Source organism: Rhincodon typus, chromosome 26 (genome assembly GCF_021869965.1).
Source record: "Rhincodon typus isolate 14 chromosome 26, sRhiTyp1.1, whole genome shotgun sequence".
Taxonomy (NCBI): Eukaryota; Metazoa; Chordata; class Chondrichthyes; order Orectolobiformes; family Rhincodontidae; genus Rhincodon; species Rhincodon typus.
In genome coordinates this window covers 4,239,314-4,267,019 of record NC_063357.1, presented here as the reverse complement: position 1 = coordinate 4,267,019, position 27,706 = coordinate 4,239,314, and the positions used below count along the sequence as shown (strand labels likewise).

General features: G+C 41.8%; 1 protein-coding gene and 1 long non-coding RNA gene across 5 annotated transcripts; one reads left to right on the top strand and one right to left on the bottom strand.

The window, feature by feature from the left end:
• Nucleotides 1-1,472: 1,472 nt before the first annotated feature.
• On the bottom strand, nt 1,473-26,229 carry tbx2b (T-box transcription factor 2b). 4 transcript variants are annotated; one of them, XM_048612655.1, is made up of 7 exons: nt 26,046-26,229; nt 12,927-13,206; nt 10,323-10,469; nt 8,106-8,182; nt 7,524-7,693; nt 5,356-5,972; nt 1,473-3,046 (listed from the first exon to the last, which is right to left on the bottom strand). In XM_048612655.1, exons 2-7 carry the CDS (start codon nt 13,200-13,202, stop codon nt 2,588-2,590), a joined length of 1,746 nt encoding a protein of 581 aa, XP_048468612.1. In that variant the 5' UTR covers nt 13,203-13,206; nt 26,046-26,229; the 3' UTR covers nt 1,473-2,587. The 4 variants fall into 4 exon arrangements, with proteins under 4 accessions (XP_048468612.1, XP_020387544.1, XP_020387545.1 ...); XM_020531955.2 differs by lacking the exon at nt 26,046-26,229 and adding an exon at nt 14,273-14,929; XM_020531956.2 differs by lacking the exon at nt 26,046-26,229 and adding an exon at nt 14,273-14,928 and having other exon boundaries at nt 12,939-13,206.
• On the top strand, nt 14,817-26,146 carry LOC125486160. Its single transcript, XR_007264850.1, has 2 exons — nt 14,817-15,230; nt 25,965-26,146. It is a non-coding gene; the product is annotated as an uncharacterized LOC125486160 (long non-coding RNA).
• Nucleotides 26,230-27,706: the final 1,477 nt, after the last annotated feature.

Here is a 27,706-nt window from a genome sequence, read left to right as displayed (position 1 = left end):
GGGAGGACGGACAGGTCAAGGGGGCGGGATGAGGTTGGTCGGTAGGAAATGGAGGTGCGGCTTGAGGTGGGAGGAGGGGATAGGTGGGAGGAAGAACAGGTTAGGGAGGCAGGGACGAGCTGGACTGGTTTGGGGATGCAGTAGGGGGAGGGGAGATTTTGAAACTTGTGCTCAATACCATGAGTGTAGATATTATCACGGTTGGGGCCAAATTGGGAAGGCTTGAATGTGGATTGTAGTCCATTGGGGATGATCTGGTTCCGTAGGCAGGTGCTAAGGAAGGTGATGTGGCTGTAGTACCTGGTTTGCTTCAGGACGTGGTCGAGCAGTTTCAGGGCTGAAGAGATTACAAAGTTTGTTACCTTGTTAAGATTCGTGTGGCCCTCCCCAACAAACCTAATCCTTACTCCAAATATTCGTTCTTCAGCAGAGAATGCCTTTCTTTTAAAACTTTCACCCTAACACTCCACACAAGAACACCGAGGATTCAAACATTCTGCAAAAGTCGACATTCTCCCTTCCGACAAAATATTCACTCTTTTGTCATTTTTGAGTCTGTGTAGAGTAAAACTGCGCACACAGAGACATATCTCCCAGAACTATTGACAAAATAATTTTGCTACTTCTAATAAATGTTTGGTAACTTTCATAATTTCCTTAATTGGATCACTTCATTGAAACCACTTTCTAGTTCCTACTGTAAAGTGTGGTTGCAAGTATTGAAAATGTACTGTGACTACATATGACATTGCTCAGTTTAAATACCAAACTCCTTTCATAGCCTGTGATATTTTGCAGTGTCTCCTCCCCAAATCAAGGTGACCGAGAAATATCTATTTGCCTGAAAGTATAAGGTCCATCAACTCTGATTTTCAATTACTTTAAACATTTGATTTAGATTTCAGAGCGAACGTGTGGAGTCTTGGCCGCCCCAAGAAGCGGAGCGAACGCTATTATATAGCATAGGGATAATGATTCCGAGTAATATATTGTAGTAAAACACCAGCGTAAAGTTCCCGTATGATATATGGCCAGGACAGATCGAAGTGTGATCGGTTGAAGACGCGGATGGCTTGTTCAAAGTTTGAACAGACTGTCATGTGAAAATAATTTATTGATGTTAGTATGAAGTCCAAACGTACAATTACAAGTGGAACCATTCCCAAGTCTGTGAAAGTCAATACCCAGATCTAAGAGAAAGGATTCCAAGGAACGATAGGAATTCTAACGTTGAATCCAGTAGAAGTAAACCCTGATAGACACATCAAGGTAAACCTTTCGAAAGACTATAGCCTCTGAATATTTGTAAGCTTTAATTAATTTGATGAGGGATAGGATTGCACGGTATGATGGTGTGTGCATATATCGGAGCGCGCAGAAGGCTGTATACAATTACAACACAGCATCAAAATCCTGATCCAAAAAGCAGGATTTCCAATTTCACCCCACCATAAAACACTCAATATTCAGTCTTTTGATTCGGTTAATTTTGGTTTTATATCTTTATCAACTCGATAGTTAAGTGTTGGGACGATTGTCCTTTAATGTGACATATTCCTTAATATGCGTACAACTTCAAATTATTGTTTGCAAAGTCAAATACACGTCAGTAAATGCTTACATACAATTACACATGTTCACACGTAGCCACACATCAGACACACGTTTGTACTTGCACTCACACACACTTCCAACTCAATATAGCACAAGCACTAGTTTCACTTCAAAATGTTTATTGAAAGTTGTGAGAGAACTCTTAATTGTTGATAGAATTACCCGAATAACCACCACAGTTTGAGATAATTTTTTTGTTTTTTTTAAATTTAAGCCGCTTTGTAGAGAGCCTGGTGAGAAACTCATTAAAAATCTACACCATGAGGTGACCGACCTGAGGTGACAAAGCAGCATTTCTTGTATACCCCGCTGGCACAGGACTTTTGACGTAGTTCTTTTAAATCTGTAACATTGTACAGTACAGAGCGCAGTTTTTTAAACAGGTAACATTGCAATAGCATTGATGTAATGGATGGCACATCTTCGTTTTCACGAAAGCAGGCGGGATAAACCTCTATAAAACACAATTAGAAACTCATTCTCTCTCTCACACACTTCCCCAATGCGCTATATAATTCATTTTACAATATATTGTGATGTTCGTGTGTAAAACAAAAAAAATTAAAATGCATGGAATTAAACTCTAATATATGTACACGCGAATTTACAACTGGTGAATAAATTAATACCGATTTGCATATTCTGCCATCCATAGCTTATTTACACAAAATTACTAATTAATTACATAAATAGCAAAGATCTTTTTTTCGTGTGAAGTACATTTATCTAATGCGGTTTTTTTTGTAGTGAAGTGGTCGTTCCTTTATTCCAACTTGCAACGCAGTTCACGGCAGTTTTCTCAACAGCCTGCCTCCTTTCCTGTGGAACTGGCATTGGGTGCCTCTGCCTGTGATCTCTGGGCATCATCCGACCACCACCGCTCGCCTCGATCGGATGCTTAAGGTGTCTGCACTGTGAGGTTTGTTTTTGCATCTATTAATACTCCTGACGTCCCAAAATGGATCAAAAGGGTTCACTTTGGGGAGTCCCTGGGTGGAGACGTTTCCCGGTTGCCCTCCAAACCACTGACGAGTCTCTGAATATTCTGCAGTTCATTGATCGCCTCCTTGGCGGTCGCCTTGGGGGAAAGTGAGCTGGCTCCAGTTCTTAAACCGCCCCCGTTGCTTTTGAGGTTGAGTTCCGGCGCCAGGCTGACGGAGACAGGGCTGGAGTCCCCGCTGCACAGTTTGCTGTCGGAGCTACCCAGGGACGACGGCATGGCCGTGGTGAGGAGGTTGGTGCCCGCCGGGATGGAGACCGGGATTGGGTAAGGGTTGAAGCGAAGCCGGGGTCGCCCGCCAGTCAAGAACGGGTGCCGGTGGAGAGAGGACGGAGCCCCGGAATTGTTGGGCAAGGCGGCAGCTGCAGCGGCAGCTGCCATGTACGTGTAAGGGTAAGGAAAAAGCCCCCCGAAAGTGGTCATCGGAATCCCCTGTATTAAAAAAAAACAGAGGGGACAGAGAAACTGGTCAGTCATCATTAGAAAACATTTAACATCCACTACAGGTAACTGCAAGGAAGCAATCTCGTTAACTGGGGCACCATAACCTGATGCAGGGCTTCAGTAACAAGAAATCAGCATTAATAAGGGAGGAAACATCTAGAATTCTCCTCCAAAAGGCTGGAAGCAACTAAAAAGTACAAAATGCAGATTGCATTTTTTTTAAATTGTCTTTTGAAAATACGGAACCAAGATATAGACAGAGTCAAAATGGAGATCAGCCTCAAACGGAGCAGTTTGTGAGGGAACTGAATCGCCTCCTATTTCGAAATTCCCAAATATAGGATCAAGGACATGGTTAAGCGCAAACAAGTGAGACTTTACAAAATGCAGAGCTGAATCTTCGATCTGATCCCAGAGACCAGTGATTCCAAGACTCTGGTATTTACACAAACAGTTTGGTCTCCCACCCAGTTACTAATGAAGAGGTATCTGGGTGAGTGAACAGTTTCTGCTCAGCTACAACTATTCCTTCTACTAGCCGCAGGTGCAGGACTTTGCGATGAGAGCCCTCCCCATTATCCGTCATTATTTTAACTGAATTATATTACAATGGGTTCTCAGAACTGCGCGCTTTTATTATTTGGCTTTAAAAAAAACGCACATATCAACACCAATAAAACAGTTCATTAATTTGACAATAAAACTTATAATTGGAATAGAAATTCTAAACCCTGAATGGAATGAAAAAGAAAGATTTTTAACTGCACACACTAATAATAACTTGCTCACAAGAGATGTAGCTGTTAATGTGTAGACAGATAAACACGGAAAGAAAACATCGCATGTACAGTCCTTATTTTTCTACGTTTGCAGTTCTCACTGTATCTTGTTGAATCCATTCAAACAAACACAATTGAATCTGTCAGAACATTTGCTGGCTAACCAAATAAAACTCAATGTAGCATTGCAATACTGAACCGTCCCGTGGCCCAATCGCAGTATTTTCGAAACAAATTGGATAAGTAACCAAATGAGAGGTAGGTTAATCAGCCCCTTACATAGACATTGTAAAAATGTCTTTATATCTGCCACCCTGTCTACAATTAATATACATTCTCAATATGCACATACATTTACCTGGTCCTACATATGATACAGTTTTTTTTTAATTGCTTTGCTTCAAAGTAAAATCTACTTCAAAAACTTTGCACTGCGAACTTCAGGAATACATAATCAGAGAGGAAACATTGTCGTGGCCACTATAAGACGGTGAAATAGGTTGTGAAGTTGGACGAAAATCCCAGGAAAACTCCCAGCGCAGGATTTGGCAATCTATCAGCCGTCAGCTTCTGCTCAGAGCAGTTGGGCGTGGATTATAAACAATGATTAGCACCCACTGCAATGGGCCGGGGATTTAATGATTTCATGTAAAAATGTGGGGGTGTTAAAATTACATTTCTCTATGCCTCAACCTGCATAAAACGCTGCTATTTTGACAATAAATTCTTGGGCCTGGATAACACTGATCAGGGGGAGTTCAGAATAACTGATTGCGGGGTGTTACACTTGGAATCTGAGACCCGCGATCATCGAGGCTGATCTGATATAAATACCGTGACTTTAATGCCCACTTGTTCATTGAAAATAAAACCTCCCTGTACTGGTAGGAGTCGGGCTTTGAATCCGCAATGTTTGAAAGATTCCTGGGCTGACAATCAGTGCAGCTTCAATAAAATGTTTAAAAAATAACTCGATTATATGTTCAGCCGGAGGAATGACAGATGGGAGAGAGGTGTGCTGAATAAACAGTATCTTCTTTCACAGTGTCTCATCCTCACCTTCGACAATTTCCACTATTTCTTTTTTTCTTTTTATGTATCTCCCTCTACACCTTCCCCTGCCCCCATGTCTGCTGGAATCTAAATGTATCTTGAACCGGGAAATAACGACTGTAACTTCCCACTCCGGGAGTTGCTACCCCAAACCTTCAGACTGAAAAGAGTGGGGGTGGGGAGGGGTGGGGGGGGGGGGTGGATGGTGGGGGGGGGGGAGGTCACCTCAGGAAAGGATGAAAACAAATAGAAGAGGAACGGGAAGTTTTTTTTTAAATACCTAATATTTAAACGAGAATGGAAACAGTTCAGTGTTCCAAGCTGATTTCCACATCAGCGAATGGGCTGTGAATTATTACAAGCCTCAATGTTTGGATTTAATGTAAATCGTTCACGCTAAGTGGGATCGGGAAGCTCATTCCGCTCATTGAATTCAAATTGAAGCCGCTTCAGCGCCTTGCTTACCTGAGAAGCCAGGACGTGTTGCGAGAGGTGGAAAGGGAAGTGAGGAGCAGCCCCAGAACTCTGCGCCGAAGTGATGGTCGCGTTTTCCAGGCTGCCTGCTCCGGATACCGAAGCCAGTAAGTGTCCCATTCCGGTGGCCATGGCTGAGAAAGCTCCCGGAGCGACTGCAAACTGCCCCGGGTGGATAAACAGAGGCTGTCCGACATTTAAAGGGTTAAGAAACTGCTGGCTGTGCAACCCCGAGAAAGCCAAGCTTTGCAAGTGTCCAGCGTTTAGGTGAGAGGGGCCGTCAGTTTGTATCATTAGCGGAGAGTAAGCATCTTTATTCAAACATTCAGTGTCCTTCTTAGCTTCCTCCTTCCTTCTCCCTTCGCTCTTCTCTCTCTCTGAGGTTCTATGACTAAAGCAGATGTCACTGTCCCTGCGCCCGTCCAGTGAGTCTTTCTTTTTCTCCGAGTTAGATCCCTGTTTTGGTCGATGGGCCGAATCTCCTGCCGCATTCTCGGCGGGGGGAGTGGTGCTTCTGGAGCCTGCCACTCGGGGGCTGCTACTATTCGCGGCAGCCTGCTCCTCCTGCCTTTCCAGCTCAGGGTCACTGTCCGCACCCGACTTGTCATCTGAACAGACGAGATAAATCAAAGATGGATTTAAAACGACTTTGAACATTGGTCGACAGAGCCGAGAGATTAATCTAATGGGTTCCCGACTGCATTCAGCACTCCACAGATACAAGTTTAGAGATTCGGCGGATATTTAATTACAGTGCGTGTTATTAAACTTCTTATGTCCCTCAACAAACCGGGACACATTCAGATCAGAATCCAAAAACAAATGAATTGAGCTACGCCTTTGATAGATCAGCTGATAAATCATTGCCGGTTACACGGAGTTGGATGTTTTAATAAATCAAATAAGTGCTAAAATAAATCCAGGACTTGTTTTGCTTTCATACTCTCACTTGTTGAATGTCTTTATTGGAGCGTTTGGTTTCTTGAGAATTCAGTTTTGAACGGATTTCTACAATTACCCCGTGTGCGTTATTAAAACCAGAGAAATCTGTGACTGGGAACAGATGTCAGTTTTAAACATGATCTCATTTGGAAATATTAAAGTGAACTTTGCTTTCGTTTTCCTTGTCCAGACTTGCAATGCCTCTGTAGATGACTTAAAATTTATACAAATATTACACACGCAAGTAATATTCTATTTATAAAACTAATGGCTGCAGCACCTCATTAAAATATTGGCTGGAATAACGGTGAACGCATATGCCCATTTGGATTAAAAACTGCACGGTGCAAAACCTAGAATGGATTTTCCCAACGGTTGCATCCATTTGAGTTGTTTAGTCACAATCTTTATTTTGAGATATTTTAGAAAAAGTGGTTCCAATAAAGATGGGAGTTTCATAAACTGAAGCCAACAAGCATTGGATTCAAACCCCAGGACCAGTAGAGAGTTCAAAGCTAACAGCCAGTTACACAGGCGTTTGATCCACTTGTCTTCAGTTTAAGAAATGCTCACACCCTTAATGGATGGATCGTTAGGGTTTTTTAAAATATAAATAGAACACACTCTGCGCGTTTTATTCTTCAGGGATTCCTGTGTCATTTCCACTCGTAAAAACGATTCATTACTCAGTTTGGATCGCTCCCCTCTCGCTTGTACTGGCTGTGCTGTTGAAAGATATATTTCTAAAACATCAAGTATTGCCTTTTCACTTCCCACTGCGTTTATATCATTTCAACAAGATCTCCCTTTCACGCCACCAACATAATAAAAGACTAATATTTAACTCTGGCGGGCTAGAGAGAAATCGCAATTACATGTAATTCCTACCTGGAGGTAAATTTCCCAAGAGACTAGAAAATTATCTAATTGGTCAATGCAGAATTGTATTTGTAATGTTCTAATTTTTATATTATCTTCATAATGATGATTACATAGTCTTTAGTTTATTTAAAAAAATGATATTTGTCCGTGGTTTTGTATCTGCCGAATCAATTTATTAAATAATGACACCAGGTTTAAAGGTTAAGCCGCTAGTCCCTTGGTTAAGCTGGGGACGCCATACGGTCAACAAACCTTTCGCCCTTGATCTCCGGATTGAGTCAGAGATTGATTGCTATCTCCCTCCCTCTCCAAAATCTTCCCTTCCTATCTCTTACCTTTGGATACTTGGCTGAACTGCAGAGAAACGGGGTCTACAGCTATGGGCGAACGCAGGGACTCCCTGGGCAGGGGTTGGTCGCTGGAGGAGGCGTCAGAATCGCCGCCATCTCGGTCTCCTTTACACTGATCTTCATACACTCGCAAAGAGGGGAGAGAGAGCTGCTTTCTGAAAAATAAAGCATCAGTTTGTCACAGTGTTACAGTGAGGCTGAAAACGAAAAATAACAAGTGCTAATTCCAACCTTTAAATGCAAGTCAAAATAAAATTAAGATGTAAAAATAGTGAAGGTCTTAAAATACATCCCTTCCTCTCACATTTCTAACAACCAATAATGTCATTCTTCTACTGGCCGCCAGGTGGTACAATGAGCAACCAACGGTGACCCACTGCATGCTTTTCCAACGGAGAAACGGCACGCTTTCCATTACGCCAGTCTGTAACGGCGCAGCTTCAAATATATCAGGATGGGGAATCTCTGAGGGGAAACGGGGAGAACCATCCAACTCCAACGGACCCCTTAAGAAACTATTTCTAAGTCAGTGTTGAGATCCGTAACAATAAAACAAATTTTTATTACCTTTTTTCCCTTCTCCCGTTCCCAGTGTCCCTGAATCCTTTTGCAAACGGATTGTTGTCAATTTTAAGTTGCGTTATCTGCCGAATTCAAAGGGGAAAGAATTTCTGTTAATAAAACTGTAACATGATGAGCGCACACAACTGCCTCCCCAATGAATGCTATATGGGGACTACTGCATTCCAATTAAATAGCGTTGGACGTATGGGAGTGAGCAATGTTTAAACATGTCAATGGAATAACATTGTTGTACCTCTGTACCATGGTCAATATTTATCCCTCAGTTAATATCACGAACATGACCTCTGTTTATGGGAGCCTACTGGTGCGCAAATTGTCTACAGTTTCTTTTTGTGATGTTTCCAGCAAATGACTGCATTTAAAGGTATTGCATTGGCTGTAAAGAGTTTTTGGGTAACCTACCTTCCTAAAATGAGTTAAATTTTGCTGTGTGTGTTTTGAGTCTATGTAAGGTTAGACTTGTGAATGAAATTTCATGAAAATCCTATTAAAGTATTGCACCAAAAAATCGATTTGAATATTACCATATAAAACTATACAGAATACTTCACCTTCCTCCATACCTTGCAGGTAGAGATATGGGAGATGCTGGTTATGAATTGTAAAACTGCTTTACTTGCAGGATCTGTCCCAACAAGTTTAAACATTAATAAATTGAGTCAATATTGGATACATGGGGACTTTTCTCTCTATTCAGCTTTGAACAATTTAATCTTACTTACCATTAAGAAGATAATGAAGCACTGGTAAAAGGGTTTTTAGCTGCATAGTTGGGTGATCAAGTTATGAATGCCTCAAACAAATAATGGTGTGTATATATATCATCTGACATACAAGTGTGCCATGCTGTGTTTGTATCCATTCTTCATGAAGGACACTTTTGCAAATGAAAAGCTAACGTCTTTGAAGTGGCAAAACACGGGAGGAGAGAAGAATTAGCCTTAAATGTCACAAATTTGTGAACTTTATTCAACAACTTTTGCAACTTTCGAGCTACTGTCCAGGTGGCCTCATTGTTAATTGTATGTTTTTCTTAAATTAGTTGGGCAACAAAATATATGAAATGCTTTTTTAAGGTGCGAGTTTTGGCCAGCAGAATCTTACTGGCTGTATCTATAATGTTATCTTTAAATGTTGCTACATCAAGGATGCGACAGTCTGGAAATTATCAGGAGCAATCAACAGAGCAGGGCTTCGTTCAACTTCAATCAGTTGAACATTCTGTAATAACATGCTTTTATTGATTTCGATTCTCGCCAAAGGGTGTTGTATGAATTAAACCAAGATATTCAGCAACAGAGAGTGGGGTGGGGGGAAGAGATGCTCCAGGAATGTAGTCAGTGACCAGCTCTCCCTAACCAATCACTAAGGCCTTATCCAAAACTGCTAAATCGATACAATTTACTTCAATTTGTATTTTGCCCCCATCACTTTTACGTTGCAATGCAAAGCTAGTATTTAAAATTCAGCTGCTGTCATTGTCCTAGTAGTCCTTCCACTATAGTACAAGTCAGACTCGGTGTATTGGTTGGGGGGCTGGGGCGTTGGAGGTAAGCTGGACTGCACGCTATCTTCACATTGGCAGTAAAGCGTGTATTAATCAAACAATGACTTCATTTTCAAAATGTCAAAACCGCTGTGTTTATTTCCCTGCATTCTTTGTGTCTTGATATAAAATGCTTTATTTGCTCTAAAAATATTTATTTTAATAATTTAGGGTTTTATTACTTCAAAAAAAAAGGTTAAGTTTGAATGCTACTTCCAGCCTTGGTTGCCAGCCTGAACCTCGTGAGCCTTCACTTTCTGAAGAAGGGTCCCGACCCGAAACGTCAACTTTCCTGCTTCTCTGATGCTGCCTGGCCTGCTGCGTTCCTTCACCTCCACACTGTGTAATCCCTGACTCCAGCATCGGCAGTTCTTACTATCTCTTCTTTCTATCTTTTAGGTTTGGCCGTACCCAGGCCGCCGTCATGTCTTTATTTAATTGATTTTCAAGAGAAAATTCCATTAAATGAGGTGAAAATGTTTGTCATGTCCTATGGACATAAAGGTGAGTAACAGGGATAAAAGTCTCCAACCATTCTGAATCAATGGGACAAATAAAATGTTGATTCGTTTGTGAATCTTGCCTCTCAACCCTGTAGGAACGAATCCTATTAGCTCCCGGGGGGTAATGGGACTACAGTATGCCAAACTCACCTTATCGTTCTGATAGGCTGTGACCGCGATGAACTCTGTCTCCGGGAACACGTAAGTTCGGAAAGTGCTGTAGGGCAGTTTGAGAATGTCGTTGGCGCGGACCACGTGGAACCTGGGCTGGTATTTGTGCATTGAGTTCAGGATGGTCTGAGGAAACGACAGAAAACAACTCAGGTTAATTCTGCAGAAGGGCAGCCCGCAGATTGCTTCTTGCTTCTGGGCCCAGGAATCTGGTGAAAAACACAAACAAAAACTGATCATTTCTGGTGATTTCCCTTATCTCTCAACTCCTCAGCACTCCTCCCACACACAGAGGAGCGGCATAGGGATACTGCACCTTGCCCTGATGGATTTTAGTTTTTTAAAAAAATCTCAGTACGCAAACAAAACTCGAAACTTTGAACTGCCCTGCTTGTCTACAGCTAACCTCGCTTGTGTTCTGCAATCAGTACAAAACACCAGAAAACCAGGAATCAACATATGCACCTGAGCACTCGAATGTAAATAGTACTTTTAAACTGGAGAATACTGAATAAGATCAAACCAAGTATAAAAAAGTCGATTATAATTTGACATTAACCACGTTAAAATCAGCTCTAGTTATTATTTTACGTTAAAAATGGTAATTTCAAACGGTCTACTCTGAACTGTAGGTGCTTTGACGTGTTTTGTATTACAAACATCTATGTTGAGGTCACCAGTTTCATGCTGTAATTTGACTTCAATTTCTTTCCATTTCCCCAGCTTTATTTTTAAAGCATGGTTATTATTACACCATATCTATGACAAGGTTCACAGATTGGAATCTGAAAAGAACTTCAAGAACACCGAGGAAAAAAATGTCCTAAGCTTAAATTAAAAAAAAGTCCTGGCAAACACTGAAAGCCAAACTGAGGCATTGTCTCTGACACATAAAAGACACAGACACTGGATCTGGGCATTGATGCGTCATCTGAACTCTGTCCTGGGTTTATATAATATAAAATGTTACAGTGTTTCCCCGCTCAGGCGTGCAAATCATCTAGAGCCAAACCACTCAAAGCCTGGATCAGTAGGACAAGCCTGTGAGTCCCTGGGCTCTCAAAATCCTTCTGATATAATTCCTTTAATCTTCGATAAGAACCTTCAATACAGAGAGATCCGAGATACACCTTTCAAAAATGAATAGCATTTCATATTATTTATTAATAATGCCAACTGCGTTCGCAATTCAGTCACACAAAAATAGATTGCAAACAATCGATGGAATCTTTCACAGTTATTTATCATCTCTCGATGGATTAGTCTCAAGTCTAACAGAAACCCATTTTTTTCAGTAATTTGTTTTAATTTTTGAAACTGTTACTGGTAAAAGCGAGCGGCATTTTTTGTTCACGCTTGCTGATCTAGGTCGAATGCTCTGTGCTTCAGGGCGCTTTCTGCACGGCTCTGGCTCATAATGGCTGCTTTTACCTCCAGTGCCATTCCTACAACCTTCAATCAAGTTTCTCAGACACTGCATTAAAAACATGCATTCCCCTCGCAAATAAATGGCCACAAATTGTTTTCCATTGGCCCCTGTCCACCTCTAAAGCATCACTGGCGTGATTGTTCGAAGACCTACTGGCTGAAGATAAGAGATCACCCATTCAGTAGTCAGGCTCTTTCTAACTAGCGAGCTCTCAGCTCTCGCTCTCTTTCTCTCTGCTTCCTGACGCCACAAAGCCTGACCTGCTTTTCACAACTCATATCCTTAATACACTTCAGCTTGTCCCCGAGTAAGAACACTGCAAAAAAAGGCCTACAACAGTAATATTTAAAGTCAATTATAAACTCCTTAACCTCGACACAGTCTCTACCACTGATTTCTAACGTCCCTTTCAGCCTTTAATACGTTTGTGCTCAGCCATATCCCTGATTCAAGGAGTGTAGGACGATTAATAAACCTGACAGCCTGTGGTCATTGTTTCAAACGGCCCCTGCCTCTCACAAGAGGCGGTACATAGATTGGAACGCTAGCAGAATTCAGATTTTTTTCCTGTACATTCAGCATCGTATTGACCTGCTATATTTCACTTTGACCCTCAACGATTTTCTTCAGAAGTGAAATGATTACTGTAGTATTGTGGAAGGATATTGCTTTAACAAATTCTATAATATTCTGTTAATGGAATTGTATCGATTTTATTGGAAATAATTCAAATCGGTGTCCGTGCTCCCATTCTGCACTGAAAGTGGCCTGGCCCGAAACGTCAGCCTCTCTGCTCCTATGATGCTGCTTGGCCTGCTGTGTTCATCCAGCCCTGCACCTTGTTGTCTGGTATTTCTGAAGCCCTGAATTCACTTTTCCCAGAGATTGTTCGCCTATTGCTGAGTCAATTCCGCCAAAATCCATATCAAATCTGTCATGCGGGAGTTAGTTTTAAAGCTTAAGTTTAATGTAGTCACAGGGTCATTACGGTGTAAATGATCGACGATGCAAAACAGATTTTAAAAGCTTAAACAACATGACAATATATTAACGTAACAGTCCCAAGCATGGGGCAGTTGTTCAACTGTGTAATCTCACCGAGAATACTTACAAAATAGGAACGAGTCAAATGGAAAGTAAATAAATCGACCTACAGCAACACTTACGAATCCATGCTTGTCGGATATGTTGTTGGTGAGTTTGAGTTTGTGAAACGTGACTGCTTTGGCCATCCATTGTTCGCCGGTTGCCGGACTGTCTGGGTGAATATACATTCTCTTCGGCATCTCTGGATCTGCTTTCCCGGCCACCATCCAACGCGAATTGTGAAATTTGTAACGACAGTCGTCTGCTGCCACAATGTCCATCAGTAAAATATATTTCGCCTTTTTATCCAAACCGTTGACTCGCACTTTAAACGGTGGGAACATTCTCCTAATACAGCAATGAAACACATGAAGCAGGACATTTAAATGAAGATGGGGTCGTGGTGAGAAATCAAATTCAGTTTTTAAACAACGGTCAAGATCCTTCAAATTAAAATGTGACACTGAATCAGAGTACATTTCAGTCATGCACTAAACTCTTTATGTTTCCTTGAACAGCTTTTTTATTCCTAAATTGATAATCCTTCTGTTAAATATTTCATTCTCAAAATACTGAATTAATATTGTAAATAAGATACAATATTCTCCAATTTACCTAACCTCAGTCATTCTTATCAGAGTTTATCCTCCAGTGTAATGTCTAGGAAGAAGGCACAAGTTTATTCTCTTCAAACGAGGATTAAGACAGTTAGCTCAATATTTGGCCACTTGTTAAAATTGAGCAATCTCGTCGCATCTAGCTGATCTTTCTTTCGCAGTCTGCTCGACCCCTTCCAGCAAAGAGACATTGGCCGATTACCATCAAAGATTATAATTAGCAACAGACTTATCGCTTCGAACTCAGAACCTCAGTAAACGACACAGGGAGCGCTCGGGACAGCTAAGGGCCAAATAGGATTCCTTCCAAAAAAACAGTAGTTTGCTGTAGCTTTATTAGGTAGAGAAAAAGTTGTCGGAAGTTGGATTGTAAAGATAAATGAACTCTTTTATGTAAATGTGTACGTGCAGTTTTAAACTGCGTGATTGGAAAGCGACGGAAAGGAGACTGAAATAGCTTACCCGCCCTCTTTATGTAGATTTAAAATATACAGAGATGACTCACAATCCTGTGCAGAAAATACAATCTATAGGGGTTATTATTTCGCTCTTTAATAAGGAACTGCACATCAAAAGTACGCCCTGGTAGCTCCGATTCTGCCTTTGGCATGTTGTCAATTTGTTTCTCTTAAGAACTTTGTAAATTTACCAGAAATAATTCAACAGATGACAGGTTATTAATTGCATTTTGCATTTTACAGAAAAACGAGATGCAAATGAGTTGGGAAAGATAAATAATGATGAGAATGAGAAAGCCTGGTGTATGAACTGGAGACTGTCCTCAGCGTTATCCGTACCTCCCAGACTTGGTAATAACCATTTCGGTGCCGACTTTGTGAAACTGGTCCCACAAATCTTTAGCCTCCAGGTTCACTTTGGGATCGTCCTCGACTTCGTCTTCTGGTTCCAGGCTCTTGAGAGGTCGCAGGTGTGCCGACTGGTGTCCCAGAGCGGAGACGCGGATCCCGGCCTCGGCCATGTTCGGGTCCGTCAGGGGTTTGCCCAGAGCTCCGGGCAGCGAGAGAGCAGCCGCCCCGCTCGGCGGCAGAGTCAGAGCGGGGAAGAAGGAAGGTTGAGCGGCCAAGAATGTGCTCATGGGGAAGTCCGCGGCCCGGTGAGCGTGGAACGGATGATAAGCCATGGTAGACGCCGCTAAAACTGGTTCACTCATCGGTGCATCCGGAAAAAGGGGGGGTGGGGAGAAGATTTCTGTTGGAAGAGTCGCCTACGCCGGATCTTCCTCACACCATCTCCTTGAAGAACCCGTACAGTTCGGCAATCTCTTTCTGTGTGAGTCTGTCTCTCTCTCTCTCACACACACACACACATACACACACACACAGATCCCTCCTGCAATGATCTTCCTTCGGCTCCGTCCTGCTAATGAGCCGCCCAGTTGATTGGTGATTTTACACGCCCTGACCAATTGTGTGCCTGGAAAGGCGGGGTTTTCACAACTAAAGCCCGGAGATGGATGAGTTGAGAGAAAGGAGGGGTGGGGAAAAGGTGTCGGAAGCTTCAACGTACAGTAAGCATCACTGCGATCGCTCTTTGAAAACATGTCAACAAAATTAAATATTAACCAATGACAGAAGGCATTTTCCCCTGTCTCCTTCTCCACCCCCCAAAGCCCCCCACCCACTCAAGCCGCCTCCATCCTCCCCGTGTCCCGGATTAAGAGAGCCCGGCCCCGGACACCGACTTCACGGCGCACCGCAAAACACCTAAAGCTACTAAAATCTCCAAAATCCGCAGGTAACATACTGATGTAACAATGTGCAATGATTTTACGTATAAAATAGACGGGATCTGAGCGGGATAAGAAAGCCTAGACTTGCGTATTACTTCAGATTGAATATATTTATTTTAAACTACTGAATTAATAATTGTAGGTATTTCATGCTGGCGATAAGGTCTTGTATTGTTTATGCCCTTGTATCACTGTGAGTGAAAGCTTGTAACGGTGTTTAGACTGTCGTAAATATTTGGAAGAACTGGGCAATAGAATTCTGCAGTTTTTTTTCTCCCAGCAACTCTTAATAATTATTCTCCTTTATCCTGGGTTAAACAGACACGGAACACAGAGATCCTACACTTTGCAAACTTAACAAAAGCAAGAAATTTCAATTTTGATTTATTTCCAGAATTTTTGTCAAGAACGAAAATGAATCAATTTAAAGCGCCCACGTCGTTTTCATTTTAAAAATGTAAAGTTTGTAAAGCCAAACTTTTTTTATCTTTATTTCTTCTAACTTTATAGAACCACTGTCCCTTTGCTCGTAAAATCACCAGCTAAGAGCAACATTGACAAATTTTTTTATATGGCAGTGGGTCCCACCAGATGGCGTAATTAGGATTTGAAATGAAGTTATTGGAAGATAAAACGCGACCTTTCATTGCAGAGTGGATCAGTGAGGGTTTTCTGGAGGTTGGAGGGAGGGGGCAATGTTCATCCTTTCCACTCCAGTTGCCTTGTGTGTGTGCCTGGTCCGCACAACCAGCCCTGGCAACGAAAATAAGGACGTTGCCCTTTGTAATCTTAGAACCAGCAAGTTGCCCAAACGCTCCAGCGCTTTGCGAATCGTGGGAAAAGCCGGGCGGGACGCTCCAGTAAAACCGAACATCTGACACTACATATTAATGTCTCTTTATATACCACTATTTATATACATGCGAGCCATAAGAGTTTGTGAGGAAATGGGGGGGACAGGAAGGGGAAACACCGTGAATTTTCATTCTGTGGGATATCTAATGGATTTGTTTGTCACAGTTAAGGGTTTGGAGTTTAGCAGGACGGCAACCCTTCACAAACCCATGAGAAAATGTCATGGAGGGAATGAGCTGAGAATCCGGAGGTGCGCAGGGCAGCAGATTCTCGGGTTGGGAAATGTAAGGTTCCTCAAAACTATCTCCTCCGATTAAGTCGGACATGGCTTGTCGAGAGCGCTTGGCGCCAGTCTGCTGACGTCCAACAATAAGCACCGTCTCCTGTCACTTTGCATTAACCAAAGAAATGTTACCAGCGCCCCTCCTCTCCCCGATTCATGCAACCTTCCCCGAAATACCCTCCGCTGCAAACATGGAAATGCAAGCGTGTCTGCCAATTTCGAGTAGGATAAAAAAAACCTTCCAGTTTAAATCATTAATTCTGTTGGGTTGATATAGATAGAACATCAGGGATCGGAATGTTGGCGTTTTGCAAGCGGGTAGACACGCACTTTAGTCGGTCAGAGTTCTACTCGATTCCTGGCTCCTACTTTTGATCTACATGCCTCAGACCTGATTGACCCGAGAATGAACTGACCTGAGCTAAACGATAGAGAAACACAGACACGCGCACGCTCACATCATTTATCATTTAGCAAAAGGTGATTTGTGTTTTTTTTTAAAACGAAACTATTCATCTTTATTCTTTCCCACAAACCTCACATCTACATTGGTCCTTTTCAATGAGAAGATATGAATCGACACAAATCGTCCGGACTGAAGGATCGAATATGTTTAAAAAGTTAATTAACAGCAACCCGATGATACAGTTATGATAAAGTATTCTCTTTTCACCAAGCCATCAGCCACCATTCTCAACGTGATTGTTTCTCTCTCAAATGTTAGGAAACTGAATACACAGACAGTAGGTCAAGGAGACCTAAGTACTCCACAGTCGGGTTTATAGCCGCATTATCCTGCATCATTCCCGATATTTTAATATTGTCCAGTTGGAGGGACATCGCATGATTTGTAGATAAATAAATTCTCTTCCCTGGCTTTAGAATCTGATCTGTTATGTTAACATAAATTGCCACTGAACAGGATTGATACACGTAGCTCAATGCCGCCAGTGAGCGAGAGAGGAGATAGGCATCTGGGTCTCTATCGAACAAGGTGCGATATGGCTTTTGTCTTTAGCCTCTCTATCTGTTGACGAGATAGTGTCACTGGCGCCACGAACAGCCCCTAATACCCGCAACAATAAAAGGACAATCTCTCCATTTATACAGGATCATTGTCTCCAAGACTGCTCTTTACTCGCTTCTCCAGTTTAAATAAAAAGTTTAATCAAAAAATATATGCAGGTAGTTTTTTGATGATTACTGGTCCAGTCTGGTGAGATAGCTAGCTAATGTTTAAAGATAACCCCCACACCATCCCATAACAGTCAGCCGGGGAGGGAGGGGATGTGTACAGTGAGGACTGCTCCCATTGCTCGGCGTTCTCATTCAGGGCAATTACGCCTCACCTAAAATTATATTAGATAGCCCGCCAAAGAACTAAATGGTTCTGGCACCCCGTGCGGCGTGTTACTCACACGGGAATGTTAGAATGTTGAAGCGAAGTTTCCTTCAAAGATTCACATTGGCAAAAAATGCAAATAGAAAGATTGTAAAGAAGTTTTTACACAGAAAACAAACGTATTGCATAGAACTGTGAAATGTCATCCTGTATCTGTAGGAAGTAAAACTACTCATGGGAAGTTGAAAAGATTCATACTAAATACATAATTTCTCAAGTCAATTAATAGGAGGGGGAGGATTTTTTTCCGTAAATCTTTCCCTAGCCATTAAGTGATTTTCTGAAGAGGTTATTCCGCGCACAGATCCATTCAGAATTGTGAAACAAATTCGAGTTAGGGATATCAACCAGGTACCATGGAGGCTGGTTTGTAAACAACTTCACTTTGAATTCACATTTGCATTGTAACAGTTATGTTTCAAGGTTACAATTAAAACTGCTGATGAATAAAACACAAATCAAAATACTCTATTGTTATATTTAAAAGATTCCAAAAAAAGACACAAATACGGTTCTGATAACAAACCTTATAGGGTGAGGCCGCGCGTAGTAGAATTTGGATGGAGCTGATGGACTAGAGAGAATTACCTTTCTCAAATAAACTGCCAACTTCCCACGGTTTGTTTGTTGGGCGCCTGAACAGATGATTCAGTTCCATGTTTTCACTCTTTAACCTTTCCGGCCGGTGCGAGTGCCAGGCGTCACAAAATTCTCAGGTTTTGCATTATCTCTGAGTTAGCCTCAGCATTTCGAGGTCACTTTTTGGCTACTGTCGGTATTGAAAGTTACAGGTTCGGAAGGTAATATTGCATTTTCGCTGTGTGATACAAATTTCAGAAAAGGCTGATTACACACCTATGTAGATGTGTAGATTTTTGCCGCATGTTAATGGAGTTTATTGTGCAGAGCTCTGTGTTTTTCAGTTATGATTACATTATTGAATTGCATAAGTTTTATTTATTTGAAAGCTACATCACAACCCTGACCTTTTTACGCAGCCGTGCACCAATGAGTCTTTAATCTTTTTTTCCTCTATCTGCCTGTCTTTTCCTTTCAGCGCCCGGCACATTACCGAATTATATCAGCATTTCTGCTCAGTAGCTGCATAAGAAATAATCCCATAACATTTAAAACATTCCAGCTTCATACATCCACAAGTAACTAGTACACAGGATGAATGTGTACAATATTGCATTACAGGCTCAAACATTTATCTTGTATTATATCTACTTATTAATATGCATTTACTTTTTGGCATAAATGGTCATATTCTCTGAAGCAACCTCACTCTTTCAAGTTATCCCTGGTTCCTGTGGTTTTGTTAAGACCGGCATTATGGTGTTCATTTACAGACGTAACTTTCTTGAATTTCTACAGAGTAGATACTGTCGCTTGTCCATGAATAGAAAACGTGAATTAAAAATTGCAAATGTCCTTTGTATATTCCTGAACAAGAATCAATGTTAAAGGCTGTCACTTTTTTAAAACAATATATCATTTTGTAAAATAATCTGTTTAAACGGGGCTGTTCAATTGCAAACGCAACATTCGAATAATTATGAAATTTTTGTCGATGTTTAAATCCCTGTGGAATTTATTTTGCAAATGTAAGCCACCAAACTAGATGGACTAGAGTATAAACATGTTCAGATTTTTTTTGCCGTCGTGACTCCTGCTCAATTTAACTTTCCCTTTTATTGCTATCTCGGCACATTGTCGTATAAATTTAAAGGTACACTGGGATTAAAATAGTAGGAAAACTGTACATTTTAAAACGCATGTTGGTACACTTGTATGTGAGTTTGTGTGTCTGTTATATCTGTATTTGAAAGAATAGGCGTCCTGAATGCATGTAAATGAGTATGAGTTTATTGTGAGTACAGCTGTGTGAATTGGGCGTGTTGTGTTAGATTGAGCGTGTGTATTTGCATGCGTTGTGTGCGAACCTGGGAGTGTGTGTGGTTATGTGCTGAACGGGGTGCGTTGCGTGAAATTGAGCTAGAGTATCAGCCTCTCTGAGGGAATATATGTACGTATGTATGTCTTTGTTGAGAGTAAGCCTAATGTTAATGTGCAGCAAAATCAGAAATTGCTGGAAAAACTCAGCAGGTCTGGAGAAGGGTCAGTAGACCGGAAAGGTTAACTTTGCTTTCTCTCCACAGATGCTGCCAGACCTGCTGAATTTTTCCAGCAATTTCTGATTTTGTTTCTGATTTCCAGCGTCCGAAATTCTCTGTTTTTTTGTATGATGTGAATGTGTTTTGTGCGTACAGCAGTGTCTGTTCGACTGGGCGCGTTTAGGTGCGGCGGTAGATATGTATATGTATGTATTTGCCTGGGAGTGAATGTGCTTAGATATGTGTGTTTATGGCTGTGCCTGTGTGTGTGTTTATGTGTGTGTGAAATGTGTGTATATGAGAAAGTTTGTGTGTATGAGCAAACGTGTGTATATGTTTGTGTGTATATGAAAATGTCTACGGGTATATGAGTATACTATTGTGTATTAAAGCATATCTGTGTAAGTGATTATCTTTGTCAGTATGTAAGTGTGTTTGTATATATATGAGTATATGTTTGGGTATGAGTGTGTTTGCGTATATAAGAGCATATCTGTGTACATATGAGTGTGTTTGTGGGTATATGAATGTATGTAAGAGTGTTTCTGTGTATATATGTGAGTTTGTGGGTCTATGAGTATATTATAGTGTAAAGGAGCATATCTGTATATATGATTGTCTTTGCTGGCAATATGAATGTGTTTGTGGGTATATGAATGTGTTGGTATGTGTGACAGTTTCTGTATTTAGATGAGCTACTTGTGTACATGTGAGTGTGTTTGTGTGTGCCCGACGGAAATAGGGCCACAAAACGAATCCAGTAATAAGGCCAATTCTCATATTCTATTGGATAAATTTCACAATCAGGGGTTCAATTTAGAGATTAAACGGCCTAAGCGGATCATTTCCAGACTGGGACTTCGACTTTGGCAATGTCTTTCGTTGTTTCTTGACGCAAATTTGATTTTATTTTGTGACTCCTTTCATCTCTGAACTGATTCTGCTCTGCTGAGTGCAATTTCTCATACCCCGAAGCTTGATGTTTACTCCACTCTATCTCACTTGTTTCCCTCATCATGAGTATTTTCAGCTCCCCTTCCCCAGATGTGCGTTCCTGAAGCATATCCCAACTTAAACTTTTGCTTTCTCTGCCCTACTCCTTCATTTCAGCTTCCCCATTCCATTTGTCACATTTTAACTTTCTATTTTCCGTCCAAGCTCTCCCTTATTTTTAGCAGAACCATCTCCTTGGCGCCAAGAAGTTTAAGGCCCTGTCAAAATCTTTTTTTTCATGTCACGTGTACGCTGCCAATGCAAGTCCAGCAATTTCGCTGGATTTTCCACTGTGTCCTGGGAAGGTAGTGGCTTTGATTTGTTTCCCCACGTCTTGAGAGTATGTACCTTGTAGTTGCTGGTCCCTGTCCACTTATGAGATTCAAATGATCGATAGATGGCGAGAGTCAGGAGCCGCAGTTCTTGGAAAGTTGGCTTTCTCCCTTTGGTCTTGCCTCCCTCTCTGTATTTCTGTCCTCATCTTCTCTCTCCCTGTCTTTCCCGCTGCTCCTATCTCTCCTGTTTATCTTCTCTCCTGCTATCAGCCCCTTTTGAGGACATCTGCCTCGCCATGTGACTCTGGTTCTTTCTTCACTCCCCCTGTAACTCTGTCTCCCCCTCACCCTGTCCCTATCTCTCTCCCTCAGTTCTGCCCCACTCCACTTCTCCGTCTCTCTTTCTTGCTCCTTTTTCCCCTTTGCATCCTACTGTGAGTGAATCAATCTTTAACTTCAAATCCAGCCACCAGTTTTCCCAGTTCACAATGGTATTATTTACCTTCTGTTTTCCCATTTCCCTGTAAAACACCTCGTTCTATTCAGATCCACAGCTAGAGACCCCCAGACCCTTTCTTAAAAATAAGTTCGCCAAAACGTTCACATTTGACATTTGAATGTAACTGTTAAGAAGTTTATGAACAAAGGATTTTTGGGAGTCAGGATTATAAAGCTGGGGACGGGGATGTTGTGGGGTTGGGATTGTTGCTACCAGGGTCCCAAGTTTAGGGGGGAAACACAGAGCGTTCTACAGACAAGAAGTCCTTTTTGAAATAAAAACAGCAAGTCTCTGATAAACTCAGCAGGTCTGACAGCATCTGTGGAGAGAGAAACAGAGTCAACGTTTGAAAATATGACTGTTTTAGCCGTTTGGAGCAGAGTCAGTTTGAACTGGAAACGTTTGGAGCAGAGTCAGTTTGAACTGGAAACGTTAACTCTTTTTTTCTCTCTCCACAGATGCTGTCAGACCTGCTGAGTTGCTCCAGCACTTTCTGTTTTTATTCAGATCTTCAGTATCCGCAGCGTTTTATCTTTACTGAAGTATTTTGTTTAAGGTGTGGTCACTATTGCCAAGTAGGAAAATCGGCGGCCAATTTACATAATTCCCCCACCCACCCTACTCAGAAGCAGCAACGTGATAAATTCTGATACCTAAGTAGCTGGAAACAAATTTGTTAATTGTGATATTGGCACTGTAATAGCGAATATCATGTTTAGAAAGTGTTCACGCATGGGGACAGCGCGTCGGACCAAATTCAGGCCATTGCCTAGCGATCGAACCCAGGTCAAAGTGTCCGTCTGCGGAGTCAATCTGGCGAGTGGATAAACGACAGAGAAACCGAGATGCCCATGCAGTGACCCACCTGGCGCAGTTTCGGCGTAAGAGAGCAACAGGTGCTGCCCCACCGCTCTGGGAGCTCAGAGTGTCCAAATGAATTCGAAATCTCACCTTTTCTGAGCGGACAAACTGCACTTAGCCGCACCATAACGGGGTAGAGACTTTGACTAGGGTTTTACTGCGAGACAGTAGTCATCAATTTCTTTCATCAATGACAAACATTTACTCTTATTTAATGAGCCTTTCCAACGCGCCTCACATTTGTCGATGTCCATCCCATTCCGGTTTCAGTGGGAGGTGTGTGTTTTTACTCTAGCTTTCGGGAATAGTTCCCGTCGCCCGAACTAGAGCCGCTCCAGATTAAGGGGGAAAACATGCCTGTCCCCAAGGAAGACCAGTCCGGTTTTAGGGGCAAGTTTGGGTTGGCTAACCTCAGCATGGAATCTTGCTACCATTTCCGGATTACTTAAAATAGCAGTGAAAAACCAAGACTGAGACAGCTGAACTACAAAGGTCAGAGGTGGAAGGCATTTTCACCGAGAGAAAATAATTTATCCACCACTAAGGGTATCCCATCCCAAAATCAAATCAGGAAGATTCTATTTTCCGCTATTCTGAGCGACTCCGAAACCGCGAAAAGGACCAGAAGTAGCGGATAGAGGGAGGTGTCCTGAACTCATTTATCACATTTTCTGATATATAATTGAGTCTATAACATAACCGCCATGTATATCTAATGTATACAGATGAAAGTCAGCAGAACAGTATTATATATTATATTAACGATAATGCTGGTAAATAAATCTCTGAAGTTAGGATTTATCTCATTCTATTATGTTTACATTCTGGAACATGCTTAGATATTATCTTTCCCCTAATTCAAAATATTCCAACCTTTATAAGTATGATCACCCTTGAACTGATTCGGCCTGTAAAGTGTTAAGAATAAAAATCACACGAGAAGCCGGGACACCTGTCCGCGGATCCTTATCTCAGTTCCTGTAACTAGCTCAGGCGAGAGAGAATAAAGCAACTAACTATTAGCAGAGGGGTTGTATAAGGGGGAAAAGAATTTGACGTAAACCGCTAATTAGTCGGGAATGCACATTTAGCAATGGGAACGGCGGCGCAGCCAACTCCCCGGGTCATTTACTGATGGTTATTGTATTCATCTATGCACGATACAGCAACTGCAATTTGTTGCTAGGTTTAGATCCTATGTACAGGCACATTATCTATCGCATATACCATAATAATGCACTTATCCGTGGCTGGGGGGAGGTTGGGGGGTGCGGTGGGTGACTGCTTCTGCATCTCTTGACCTGATATCATGTTATCAGCGAAATCGAAACGTAATGTTTAGAATGTATTAATTCTATACAGTAATATGGAAGCATCTATGTATTGGACACAGATCAATTAGCAGCGAATAAGTCTCACTATTTATGCAACTTACCCTCAGCGTTTCTAATAAAGTGATATTTCCAGCTTAGTCAAACTATTCGTTCTCAATTCCCGCTCTCAATCGCTCGGGATATGTTCATAAAAATAAATATTTAACATTTTGGCAGCCGCGTTGACGGCTGGCTAAAGACATATCTCGCCAGTCGGAAAGTAACAAATGTGTGGATTCGGGGAGGAATTGGCATCTGGATAAATGTTGTTTAATGAAACACTGCTTCTGCCAGCCGTCTTGTTTAAACTAAGGGTTTTTTTTAATATTTAATTTGACGCTGTCATGATAGAAAACTATCGCAATGTATCGTTGTTTAAAAGTGACTGTTAGATTCAAAACATCACCAACAGTTTGTCTCAATCGTACATTTTAGGTTCAATGTTGAACTGAATGATGTTTGGAGACGGGATGTGTTGAAGTGAATTTAAGTTCCCATTATCTTGGCCAAGTTTTCACCGCTGTTTAAACTGTTCGCTTTAAAACGTGGCTCATATGCAGGTGTCTTCCTTTGGAATAGACATTCGTTAATCAAACGCCAATGAATCTTGATGTCATGCTGTGCACAACTCTCCTTGCGTGTCATTTACCACCAAAAGTTTTCTCTAGTGAGCTGTTCGCGTTTCCACGCACCAATTACTGCACTATTTGACTCCGGTAAGAGATTAACCTTGGAAAGGTTGGAAGACCCTTCATGAAGCCGAATGTAGTTATTACTCACGGATAACGCCAGACCACAGGCTTCTAGACTCCCATTAATTTCCGCTGGTCATCCTTCTGCAAATACTAATGACACTATTGTCTCTATATTAATATCGATAAAGGATTAAATAATCCAGAAATGTCATATTTTACTGGATCTCATCCCAATAATTCAGCTCTGGCCATTAACATTCCAGGACATCAATGTAATCACTTTTTCCTCCTTATTAGACAGAACTTCGGATCCAAACCATTACATTTATTTGAAAGTTAATTATATATTTAACCTTCATAAATATTAGCGGATAACAACACCCATCTGGTACCTCCCACACTTACATGCTGAACCTGAGAATGGCTATCTGCGCCACTCCCGGGAGCAGGGTAAGGAATTCGCGGTTTCTGGGGCAGATTGATGTGCCGCTACATTCAGACAAATCCGATTTTCTATACACTTTCCCCCCTATTTGCCTCTTTTGCAAATCAACCCCTCTCTTTGCGGAATCCGAAAATGAGTTTTAAAAAATCTTTTCGCTCATTTTTCATGTTTACTAATTAGACAATTCAATCAAAAGATATCGATGCTCTCGTTTTCCTGCCGTGTTTGCGTCCCTTATTTGAATTTTAATTTCAGTCTTTTTTATTCTTATACATGTTAGTCTAATCAGTTTCAGTCTAAACCATAAAAAAAACATTCGGTTTTAATGTTAATCAGGATGGGAATAACCAGGAAACGAAACGTAATTTCAGATCATCTGAGTCTGAGGATATTTTAGTTTTGGCTTATAAACGGATCTTTGGACCTGTTTCAACCGCGGAAATACATTTTTTTAAAAGGACTGATGGTGGTGAACGGCTAGAAAGTATACGGTAATGTCTGCGAGACAAAGTGGGTTGTAAACCATCCGGGATAGTGGCCTGGCGCCTGGTTTTCGACACCTGATTCAAGCTGGGAGTTAGCATTTCAAACCTGGTTTCAGAGACAGAATCACAGGGACTAGGCAACTGAGTCCAACCGCCAGCAAAAGTGATCTCTCGGCCACGAGTGTGCTTTAAAGTATGTTCAAATGACTGCTGTGTTTTTCTTTTACCGGTGGGATTTCTCTCCCGTCCAGTATCTCTGCTTAACGTGAACCTGGGGCTGATTTGTAACGGTTTGCAATGAGATGTAGAGTAGGGAGCTGGGGTCATTGTACCATTCTCTGTGAGATTTACAGCACTTACTCGGATGTGCACGTCCTCTGCGGATATTTGCAGTCGTGAGCGGCAGAGTTTCACATCTCCCTCTCTCTCTCTACACACCCATACCCTCCCCGGCAGGTGTCGGTTGGGGGCGCTGATACCAGTAACAAGGAAAAGCCTGGTTACAGCAAACGAGAGAAGAGGCACTGTGTACCTTACCAGCAAGAAACCACACAGAGACACCTCCGAAGAACACTCCTCGTTGAAATAAATTCATCGGAATTATTTGTTGTTTGACGCAATAAAGACAGTTTTGTTTTGTTGTTTCTCCTTCAGTTTGCTACTTTTAGTTCAAACCAGAGATGAGGCAGGATGTGAACAGAGAGGGTCAAATGACGAGGGATTGACGCCTGGGCCACCGGTCAGCGTTCGGCTGAATGGTCCTCTCTCCCACTCTCTCTCTCAGAGATGGGCACCGTTCCCCTTCCTCCCTACGCCTGACTCAAGCAGGGAACATTGCCAAAACGAACAAAACAATTTTAAGTAACAATCGGGTTCGATAGTCGCACAGATACGGCCGAGCCGAAACGAAGGCGTTAGGAGACTCTAACACTCTACGCAAAATCAGACAAGTTACCTGTGTAATTCATCTAATAACGGCTATAAACGAAATTAACTTATTGCACTCACTGAGTTATACATTTTGACCAATGATCCTTAGCCCATCGTACATTAATTATTAAATCCCAGTCCACCGTTTAGCGCAATGAGAATTCAACATCGAGATTTCGGTAGAAGGTTTTCCTTTTATTTGAATGAATGATTTTTTTTACAAATACAAAGTAGTAATATCTTTAACACAATACCCTCCCATGTCTACGCACGGGTTACTATCTATCTCATGAACAGATCATAGACATAGAAAACTGCGACATCCAAATGTGTCACCGCATTAATGTGAACGCTGGATCATTAATGTACTGCGAACGGATAGTTGAACGAGGTAATCGAGTTCGTGGTATTATTAAAATTATGATTTATGAACCATTCTTTCCCCGTCACCGCTGGTTGGAGAATGGGGAAGGGGGTGGATGGGTATTTTAGGGAAACGTCAACTTAAAATAACACTCCCCAGTGAGCTTGGTGGGGAGGCTATCTAACGTAATGCTCCGAAATAGTGTCCATCCAACTCATCGGATCATACAGTGTAGAAAGAGGTCATTCGGCTCATCGAGTCCACACCAACTCTGAGAAGAGCATCCCACCCCTCTACCCTACCCCTGTAACCTTGCATTCCCCCTATCCCACCTGCACATCCCTGGACACTACGGGCAATTTATCATGGCCAATCCACCTAGCCTGCACATCTTTGGACTGTGGGAGGAAACCCACGTAGACACGGGGAGAATGTGCAAACTCCACACAGGCTGTTGCCTGAGGGTGGGATCGAGCCCGGGCTCCTGGCGCTGTGAGGCCGGGTTTGCAGGCTAGAAAGAGAGAGGATAGGAGTTGAAGGGAGTGAAAGACAAGTTCGCAGCTTTCATGGTGGCGGGGAGCGTGGGAGAGGATTGGCAGATTAAAATAACAGCCATTAAAAAACATATTCCAACGTGCTTTGTACCGCCTGGGAAAGAGTGTCGGAGGAGCAAAATACAATAAAAGAGGTAACCGGTGCGTGAAAAGTAAAGACACTAAGGTGTGGATGAATTAAAAATATTGGATGATGGTCAGAATGTAAGAAAAACTTAATTGGCGTTTCTAACCAGCCACTTAAAGTAAAGGTTAAAAAAGCAACATCGCGTGACATAGACACAGATGACTAAATCGATTAATTTAGAGTGAAATACAGAACACACATATTGGTGATTGGAGACATATGT

Bases quoted from the DNA above. Each gene is read 5' to 3' on its own strand.
- tbx2b (XM_020531955.2), bottom strand. From the start codon at position 14,646: ATGAGTGAACCAGTTTTAGCGGCGTCTACCATGGCTTATCATCCGTTC. The intron at 8,183-10,322 runs GTGAGTTTGGCA...TGAATTCGGCAG, and splicing joins CAGCCTATCAGAACGATAAG to ATAACGCAACTTAAAATTGA. The intron at 5,973-7,523 runs GTAAGAGATAGG...TCGTCTGTTCAG, and splicing joins GTTCAGCCAAGTATCCAAAG to ATGACAAGTCGGGTGCGGAC.